We start from the raw sequence: 10,899 nt of genomic DNA on the forward strand, positions 1-10,899 counted from the left end.
TAAACTGGCTTCAGACTCACAAAATGATTCATATTCCTTCTCAACTCTATTGAGGAAGACACTGTTTCTAGTAGCACTGGCATCAGGAGCTAGAATATCTGAACTATCAGCTCTCCCCAGAAACCCAGGCCATGTCGAGTTCCTCCCGTCAGGCGAAGTCCTTCTTTCACTGGACAGGCAGTTTTTAGCCAAAAACGAGGATCCACAAAATAGGTGGACTCCTTGGAAGATCCTTCCTCTTGTGGAAGATAGCTCTTTATGTCCTGTCCATACCCTTGAAACATTCCTGACCAGGACTTCTCAAATAACTTCAGGCCCTCTGTTTGTTAGAGAGAAAGGTGGTACAATCACCTTAAAAGGCATCAGGCAACAAATTCTTTACTTCATTAAACAAGCAAATCCGGACTCAGTCCCACATGTCCATGACATCCGGGCAGTTGTCACATCCATTAATTACTTTCAAAACATGAACTTTGAGGACCTGAAGAAGTATACAGGTTGGAAATCTCTGGCAGTTTTTAAACGCCACTATTTGAAAAACCTACAGGCCCTTAAATTCCCAACTGTGGCGGCAAGAAGCATAGTCCTCCCCGAAGAACGGGGCTGACATCCTACCTTTCATCTCTGTTATTCTTTCCCTTTCACTCTCTCCTACCTACATGACTCGCTCGTACTCCCCACCATCCTCTTCTCCGGGCCGGGTTAGATTTGTTCATCCCGCCACCGGAGCTTGTATATAGAGTAAATAGTTATTTGATAGTGCCTTATTGGCCATACCAATTGTGTCCTGCTTGAATTGTAGTGTATTTCAATTCACAAGCTTATTATAATTTCATATTATACTATGATGTTAGTTTTCAGTAGGCTAAGGACTAATTATAGTTTAAGTAGTTTAAGATTTAACTAGTTCATAAGTAATTCTAATTTTATACAACCTTAGTAGTAAATAATTCTATTTAATCTTACTTTGGGTTTTATTAACTCCCTCTTCAGAGAACATATCTGTTAAGCTTGGATATAATTCTCTGTTATGTTTTCACCAGCTGACACAGGTCGAACCCAGAAAAGGGATTTTGACAAAGGAAAAATCTATTTCTGGGGGAAGACCTGTGTCGCCCAGTGAACCCAACACTTTGTTTTTACATTCCCTACCCTGGTTAATCCAAGCAAAAAAGGACTACTCCAGGAATGAAAGGAAGAGCGCGGGGGTATTAGTAGTAGTGGCGAGAGGAGTTGGCGGTGGGTTTCGTTATGATGGCTCCCACCGCGGAAGGGGATTTTGGGAAGGAATCTTCTAAGTGGCGAAGGCCCTGTGTATTGTGGTTTCCACAACGCCCTTCTACTTATACCGACACCCTTCGGGGTGATCGCGCTGAGGGTAGTAACTTCAGCATACCATGCTAGCTTTTACTCTGGTATATATCTAGAGTTTATTTATACTTGAAAAATGAGCTACAGGGATTTTTCACCGGGCGACACAGGTCTTCCCCCAGAAATAGATTTTTCCTTTGACAAAATCCCTTATATCACCCACTGAGTGTAAAAAAAAACTAAGATTTCCTAGCTATCAAACAAAAAAGTTTTTTTAAATCTTTTTACTCTTATTGAGAGATAATTCAAAATAAAAATTTTATATTTTCTAAAAGAAAGAATATACAATCTTTTCACACACTCTTATAGAGAGAGAATAAAAAATATTCAGCTTCAGCACTTACGTCAGTTCGTTCATTTTGCTTTTTCCGATAACACTTGCATCGTTGTCGAATTCACCTGTTATGTTTCACAATCAATCTTGACTGATGCTGTTTTCTCGTTTTGTTGTTCGGCAAAGAGTCGTCCTTGTCAAAAATTCTTTGGTAACGTTGATTCTTTAACGGGAATGTTTTTTCGTTGATCTGCAATACACTCGTCGGCTGCTGCAGTTCCACGTCTCAACTCGATGATGTTATGTCTGTGTCGCGCACTTATTATGTCTTCACTTCATAATACGCTATGTCTCGTTGTTTTTCTTCGAGGGGAAAACGAAACTGTTCTCGCTGTTATATAAAGTCTATGGTTGCACCTTTCAAGTAGGATTTTATCGATTGCTATTATTCTTCGCCGTCGTTATTAATTTTAAGTTCTGTTTGTCGATTATTATCACTGTTGCAACTCGAAATGTGTATTTATTTAACTATATTCACTGGCCATGTTTTTTTAAGCTGTTTCGCCTGGATCCGGGAAGCGGGCTTGGAGCCAAAGCAAAGAAGTGGTGCGTTTTTGTAAGGTAGAGTGTTCAAGTTATGTTCGCTTGCCTGCTTCTTGATGATTTGTTCTACACTCTGGTTCTATGTTTAACTTTATGCTTCTTCTTAATGTTAGTTCTGGATTAATAATCGTAATTGGGTTAATCTCTCAGGAGAAGTTTGAATGAGACGAACTGCAGAGTTTCTTTCTTTATTGTGCAAAGAATTAGAGTTTCAAATGCAAAGCTTATAAATCTCTTTTTGGACCCTGGCAATATTTCTACTTCTTTTCTGAACGACGGCTGCCGGTCCTCTCTGCTTTTTCTGTCGTTCTCAAATTCAGCCACCCTCGGTTTGAATTCAGCACCACCTCCTTAGGCGGTGTAGATTCTGGTTCTCTGCCCAACTGGATTCTTGATTCCTGGAGTGGTTTTTCCTTACCTTTTCCCCATCCCCTTTTAGGTGGGGTTAACATGTTAATTCCTCCTTTTCCAGGCAATTCCTCCTTTTCCAGGCAGAGTCAATAATTTAACATGTTAATACCTCTTCCTGGAAGTGGAGCTGCATTCTTGATAGAAGCTGAGTAAGTTTGGTGCGAGGTCACAGGTCAAAGATTTTATGATGGTCTTAAGATTTTAATTGTGATGGTGTTATGGTTCAACTTCCTGTGACTAAAGTTTTGTTGATCAAATTCTGGCTCACACACCACCAAAGCTCAATTCTCTCTCTCTCTCTCTCCTCTTTCTCCTTCTCGTTATTTTCACTGTACATACTCTGATTATTCTCTCTCTTTCTCTTTCTCATTATTTTCAATATACTTTAATTATTCTCTCTCTGTTTTTACGCTATCCTATCTATTATTTCTTATAGCTATCATTACACGACTTCCATACAAGTTAAGGAGAAACAGCCATAGAACCAGTTTTCTATACGAGCATTTAAGACTGGATCAAGAATATGCACTTGAGGCTTACAGTCTCCAGGTGTTCAAATCCTCAGAATTAGAACACCAGTGGGAATCTACCTAGCACTGATGAGCACTCTGGAAGTGCTTAACACGTTGCCAGAAAAGGACAAGTCACTTGCGTGGCTCAATCCCTTCTCTCGTCCTGCACCACTGCTGTTGAGATGGTGAGATGTCTCTCCATCATTGACAGTAGATGTGTGGCCCCCCCTTGGAGGACCATGCAATTGGGAACACTCGCAAACAAGAACCCAACTGCACTTGTCTAAAGGCGAACCTCTGGACAGGTGGTGGGAATGTGAGCCAAAGCCTGCACTCCTACAGCTCCCGGAACACAAGCCCAGGGGCAAGCGAATAGGCATCTGAACCTGAAGGTCAGGAAGAGCCAACGAAAGAACCCATACCTCCTCAGCTCCCTACTTCTCCAGGTGAACGATTCCTTGGAATTGCAACACCAGATGGGAAACTACCAAGCACTCCCGTGCCCAACACATTGGCAGAAAAGGAACGAGTCATTTGTGTGGCTCGATCCCTTCTCTGTTTTGTGCCACTGTCAGGACAGTGAGAGGTCTCTCTGTCATTGATAGTAGGTGTGTGGGCCCCTTGGAGGACCACACAATCGGGAAAACTTGCGACGAGACTCTGAACAGCACCTGTCTAGTGGCAAACCTCTAGACAGGTGACAGGAATGCGAACCGAAGCCTGCACTCCTGCTGCTCCAAAAACTCAAGCCCAGGGATGAGCGAATCAGTTCCCGAACCTAAAAGTAGGGAAGAGCTGACAAGAGATCCCATTGCCTCCTTGGAAGGAGGCAACCCCTTAGAATTCCTGCAGGAGGCTTTCTTATGGGAGAAGCAACCTTCCTCTTCTTGGTCAGAGGAGGCCGGTCCAGCTTCAAGGGCCTCCTTGAGCTTCCGAAAAGGATGGATGGACGATGGTGGAGACGTTCTTCAGCAGGACTTCTACAGGATGAAGCACAGCCATCATCAGAAGTAGAGTCAGTAACCACAGGGCAGCTGTGTAGATGCTGACCAGTGGCCAAACTCCAGGATAACAGCAGCAATTTAATATGATTTTCAGCAGAGGAACCAAACGCACACTTGAGGGCCAATGTCACAGCATGCTAACGAGTCAGGTTCAATCCCAATGGTGAGAATAACCAACACGGAGGGACATCCAACCATCTAATGCTGTGATCTATTGCTCACTGTTAGCCTGCAGAAAAAGAAAATATGATTCAACCGGGATACTCCTCTCATACCAAAGGGCACTGCCCTCCGAAATGAGAGGAGATCCCCAAACATCAACACCACACACCCCTAACTTCTTAGCCCGACAAGCAAGTGAAGAGGGCAATGGAGAAGGAAGAATACTGGGAGAGAAAAAACAAAGGGTGAACCTCTGAAGTCAAAAAAAGGGCAAGAGTAAGTGATAAAGATGTACTAAATACCCTCTTGCCGCTGACCCCTAAATACACGAAGGGGGGGGGGGGGGAGGCAGCTAGCAAGGTTTATCAAGTAGGTTTGTAAATTGATCAATATTAAACACAGTACATGCATATTCAAATTATGTATATAAAAAAGCAATAAGAAGGACAACACTGGGAAATCTTGATTAACCCTTAAACGCCGAGGTGGTATTCCGTAAGTGTCTCCCGTATGCTGGTGGCGTTCGCGAGTGAGCGCTGAAGCAGAAAAAGTTTTTCTTCAAAAAATCACAGCACGCTTAATTTTCAAGATTAAGAGTTCATTTTTGGCTCCTTTTTTTGTCATTGCCTGAAGTTTAGTATGCAACCATCAGAAATGAAAAAAATATCAGTATAATATATAAATATTGGAATATATGAAAGCGCGAAAAAAAATTTCATATAATTGTATACAAATCGTGCTGTGAGCGAAACGGTTAAAGCTAATGAGTTAATTTTTTTGTTGTTGTACTGTACACTAAATTGCGATGATTTTGGTATGTAACAAATTGTGAAACGATCAAAGCAACATAGAGAAAACATTATCACAATATGATGCATGAATTCGTAATGCGAGGATGTAAAAAAAAGCAGTTTTCAAAAATTAACCATAAATCGAAATATTGTGCTAGAGACTTCCCCTTTGTTGCAAAATGAAGGTAATTGATTGAATATTAATAGACTGTAAGTGTTGTAGCTTACAATTGCAGTTTTCAACCATTTTGGTCGAGTTAAAGTTGACCGAAGGTCGAATTTTTTCTATTTATCGTTATTTATATAAAAATATTTCAAAACTGATAAAAGCTACAACCATGGGTTGTTTTTAGTTGTATTCTACATGAAATAGTGCACATTTTCATATATAAAACTTTATGTAAATGCTAACATAAAATGGTGCACACAATACGACAATCGGACGAAAGATTTATGAGTTTTTCGGAAGTTACCGCACGGACGTAAAGAAAAAGTTTTTCATAAATTCACCATAAATCGAAATATTGTGCTAGAGACTTCCAATTTGTTGTAAAATGAAGGTAAATGATTGAATATTACTAGAATGTAAGAGTTTTAGCTTACAATTGCGTTTTTTTACCATTTCGGTCGAGTCAAAGTTGACCAAAGGTTGAAATTTTGGCACCTATCGTTATTTATATGAAAATATTTCAAAACTGATAAAAGCTACAACCATGGGTTGTTTTTTGTTGTATTCTACATGAAATTGCACACATTTTCATATATAAAACTTTATGAACGGCTAATATGAAATGGTGCAAACATTACGACAATCGGACAAAAAAATTTCTAATTTTTTCGGAGGAGTTATCGCGCGAACATAAGGATAAAGTTTTTTTCATAAATTCACCATAAATCGAAATATTGTGCTAGAGACTTCCAAATTGTTGCAAAATAAATGTAAATGATTGAATATTACTAGAATGTAAGAGTTTTACCTTACAATTGCGTTTTTCGGCCATTTTGGTCGAGTCAAAATTGACCAAAGTTTGATATTTTGGCACTTATCGTTATTTATATGAAAATATTTCAAAACTGATAAAAACTACAATCATGGGTTGTTTTTTGTTGTATTCTACATGAAATTGCACACATTTTCATATATAGAACTTTATGTAACGGCTAATATAAAACTGCAAACATTACGATAATCGGACGAAAAAATTTGATTTTTTCGGCAGTTACCGAGCGGACGTAGGAAAAAGTTTTTTTCTAAAATTCACCATAAATCAAAATATTGTGCTAGAGACTTCCAATTTGTTGCAAAATGAAAGAAAATGATTAAGTATTACTAGAATGTAAGAGTTTCAGCTTACAATTGCGGTTTTCAACCATTTTGGTCGAGTTAAAGTTGACCGAAGGTTGAATTTTTGGCACTTATCGTTATTTATATGAAAATATTTCAAAACTGATAAAAGCTACAATCATGGGTTGTTTTTAGTTGTATTCTACATGAAATTGTGCACATTTCCATATATAAAACTTTATGTAATGGCTAATATAAAACTGTGCAAACAATACGACAATCGGACAAAAAAATTTCTGATTTTTTCAGGAGAGTTACCGCGCGGATGTAAGGAAAAAGTTTTTTTTCATAAATTCACCATAAATCGAAATATTGTGCTAGAGACTTCCAATTTGTTGTAAAATGAAGGTAAATGATTGAATATTACTAGAATATAAAAGTTTTAGTTTACAATTGCGTTTTTCGACCTTTTCGGTAGTCAAAGTTGACCAAAGGTTGAAATTTTGGCACTTATCGTTATTTATACGAAAATATTTCAAAACTGATAAAAGCTACAACCATGGGTTGTTTTTTGTTGTATTCTACATGAAATTGCACACATTTTCATATATAAAACTCTATGTAACGGCTAATATAAAATGGTGCAAAAATTATGTCAAAGTGACGAAATAATTTCTGTGATGTATCGCTGATGCTTTTTAGTGCGAGAAGAAACAAATTCGCCCTTGCGCGCCTGGGTAACGATTGTAAACAAAACAACAGCTTGATCCGTGAATTTCCAGCATCCCTCAAGGTGCGTGATTCAAAAGTTTTTGCCTAGTAGGCCTATAACTATTTTTCCGCGAATTTTTAAAAACTTTTTTTCGTCGACGTACCATACGTCGGGGTTCGGCACCCGACAGACAATTTTCGTTGAAGTTTAATACGTCCAATCGGTGTTAAAGGGTTAATTGGTAGTCAGCAAGAGCTCACAAATATATGTCTTCATCGGAAGATGGTTGAAAGCTAATTGGGTATGTTTACAACTGGGCAGGCGGGTCTCCCCACCTACCGGAAGGTAGTTACTGCCTAACCTAGTTCAAGAATTTTAACGGACGTGTTCCAGCTTCGCCGCAAGTAATTCCTATTGTAAAGGACTGAGGGTTTGTATATTGTGTAGGGACAAATAATGAATATCTTATAAATAGCAATGGCAGTAATAATATTTGTGACATACCGAATATGTAATGGGGTTCTTTCAATTAGAAATACTCATCTTGAGGGAAGACTTAAGATTTGAACTGATTATAGATGACCACGTTACCAAACACGCTACTCATACAAAGGATGTTTCTTCTATGTATGGCTGCATACATATAGAAATATCAATCAACAACACAAAAGATCCTCTCCAGTGGCACACACCTCACACTATACCAGGTAAACAAATTAAATAAGCAGTATAGTAAGTAGGCAGTTAAATTTGATTTTATTTCAACAAACCAATGTTAAGATATTACAAATAAAAATCAGAGGGCTAAGAAAATGTATCTGATTAACAGTGGAAATTTTCTGATGACAATAAACCATAATGTTCACCTCCTCATGATGACTAAATCTCAAAATTTAAAAACATGGAAAGCTTCATATCTACAGAAAAAAACCACTTCACAAATAATGGGTAAAAATTAATGAAAAATATCACTAGTACATAATTGTGTCAATTTCTCACCTATATTTTTTTTAAGTATTTCAAAATAGGCGAGGACTGAACATTTCTTGGGGTTGGAGATTGTAAATCAACAGCTCTTTCCAAACCTGAATGATTTCTTTGGCTTCTTTTTTCATCTAAAATTTCCTTTTGTAACTCTTCTGGTAAAGCATTAAATACATCATAATCTATAGAGTCCAGTAATTCACGGTCAGCATCATTACATTTCACATCTTTAGTAGACTTTTTAAAAGATAATGGGGAGGGTTTATTTTCAGGGTTCCTTTTATTTCCTAGGTAACTAGCTCTAGAACTACAAGGACTGCTTTTAGTAACATCTTTTTTTTCTTCCCTTGGATTCTTATGCTTGTTGTCAAGTAAAGCATCACTAGAATGCTGTTTAACTCCTTGCATGAAATAATTCTCAAATGATGACCGATTATTACTCTTCTTGTTATGGGGAATGGCCATATGATATTCTGTAACAGTAGTTTCACTTTTTACATCCCCATTATTTGTTGCCTTATGATTAACTAGAACCTCTTCTTGAATGTCCTTTGGTAAAGAAATGAAGACGTCAGGGTCAATATCATTAGGAAGACTGTGAATGGATCCTAAGTTATTTAATCTATCTGATGATGAATTTGCACTGTTGCAATCTCTGCCTAAGCTTTGACTCAATAAACTGCTATTATTGACACCCAAAGTCTTTTCTTGCTCTTGTAAGTGGCTTTTGGCTGCTACATTCATACTGCCACCATTGACCACCTCAGTAAATTCTCCATCAGTATGACGATTGTCATTATTCATACTTTTCCCTACATTTGGTATTTGTAATTTACTTCCTTCCACAGGAGGAGGAACATCATTCTTGGGGAGTTTAACCTGCTTTTGTTCCTCACTTTCAATCTTGTTTTCTTCTGTATGGTCATGGGGTCTTTTCTTAAAAAACTGTGTTATGGATTTATTTTCAGATGGCTGTTCTATCAACTTTGTAAATCCTAGCCCAACAAGGGTAAGGCAAAAAGGCTTATTTGTATCTACCATCTTAAGAAAGGTACTAATAATCAAATTATATAATGAAGATTTTGTATTTTCACTTATTATACTTACTCCTTTTGAAAAAAATGAGCCAGAAAGTTGAATTTGCTTTGACTCTCGAGGTCCAAACTTTATTATGCCATCTGATTTACGTACAACTACTTTTAAAGATAATGGAATTCTGCCATCATCAGCTAACAGTTTAAGAAGTCGTTCCAAAAGTGCTTTATATTTTGACTTTATTATTTCATATGAAGTAACTTTTGTTACAGTAAATGCATCTTCTATACCTAAACTTTGAGGACGAACACTTCCACGCACAATTCCTTCATCTATTCCAAAACTCAAGTTCCTCAATTTTTTACATGTCTCCTCATCAAATCTGGTCCTCAAGATTTTCTCATCCACCCTTTGTAAACCTTGGACAGAGGAAATATTCAGTTCTTCTAAAGTTTTACATGTAACACTTCCAATACCTGGTATACTTTTTACATGATCTAATGAACTCATCAGTTCACAAACTTGCCAAGGAAATATAACAGTCTGCTGATTTGGTTTATGATAACCTGATACCATTTTAGCTAGAACTTTGTTGTGAGCAATGCCAGCACAACAAGTAATACCTGTCTTCTCAAAAATCTCCTTCCGCAAGTCACTTGCAATTTGAGTACCAACAATGAGACGTTTGTAACACCCACAACCACATGGATCACTTTGCATCACATTACTTATTTCTCTATCACCATAAAAATGTCCTACTATTTCACTGTTACATGATTCACATGATTCTCTAACTTTATCAGTTATATCTATGAAGTTTTCATCTAAACCCATTCGTTCTACATGCGGAGTGAATGTTTGAGCAATAGACGATATTTCATTTGAATACTGCCTGTAAGGTGTGAGGTCTGAACCATCAATAAGTATCAGGTCTGGTAAGACTTTCAATGCTTCTGTCACATACATTTGCTTTTTAACACCAAGTGCTCGAGCAGTGTAATTGCTGGTGACCATGAGATACTTTTGCTTGACTCCCATGGGTTTGTTTCGAAGCTCAGGGTTACGCACCATTTCCACTTGTGCATAAAAGCAATCTATGTCAATGTGTACAATTATTCTTCGATGTTGCTTTGGATGGAGAGTCCAATCAAGTTCTGTTGAGTCCAGGTTTTTATCCATCTGAAATAGATCATCCATATGTTAAAAAAAAGCTTATATGTAGTACTACTGATGTAACATCTTTTAAGACTAATGTTTTGAGTAAAACATTTTCAGTCAGCCCATCATCCTCTTCACCTTCAACATTCAGAGATCTGCCTTAAGTATTTTCTTATGCTGTTGATGTTGCTCATTTTAAGCTACGCTTGTGCCAGTACTGGCTCATGCTCCCAGAGATGCCTGCATTTCAAAGGTTATATGTATAACCCATATTTATTCCTGAGATAAGTTGGTCATCCACACCAGTACTTCACAATAAAAATGAAATTTTTATAATAACAAAGTTTTAATTATACTTACCCAGTAATTATATAGCTAAAAGTTTCTACAAATCGGCAGCTAGAATTTTGAAAATTCGTAAGTTGCACTATTTCTAGTGGCTAGGTGACAAGCCCCACCCACTTTTGGGGCTAGAGGTTAACAACTAGCAAAAATGGCCTCAATTTGTTTATGCCTAGGTTCAGTGAGGGGAAGAGGGAGGGCTCCGATTATATAATTACTGGGTAAGTATAATTAAAACTTTATCTTACAAATATA

At 37.7% G+C, this 10,899-nt stretch overlaps 1 protein-coding gene across 1 annotated transcript; it reads right to left on the reverse strand.

Moving 5' to 3' along the window:
- Window positions 1-7,858: 7,858 nt before the first annotated feature.
- LOC135219600 (DNA polymerase iota-like) lies at window positions 7,859-10,356 on the reverse strand. Its single transcript, XM_064256489.1, has one exon. The coding sequence runs from the start codon at window positions 10,339-10,341 to the stop codon at window positions 8,125-8,127; it is 2,217 nt and encodes a 738-aa protein (XP_064112559.1). The 5' UTR covers window positions 10,342-10,356; the 3' UTR covers window positions 7,859-8,124.
- Window positions 10,357-10,899: the final 543 nt, after the last annotated feature.

The sequence above is a fragment of the Macrobrachium nipponense genome, chromosome 1 (assembly GCF_015104395.2).
Source record: "Macrobrachium nipponense isolate FS-2020 chromosome 1, ASM1510439v2, whole genome shotgun sequence".
Taxonomy (NCBI): Eukaryota; Metazoa; Arthropoda; class Malacostraca; order Decapoda; family Palaemonidae; genus Macrobrachium; species Macrobrachium nipponense.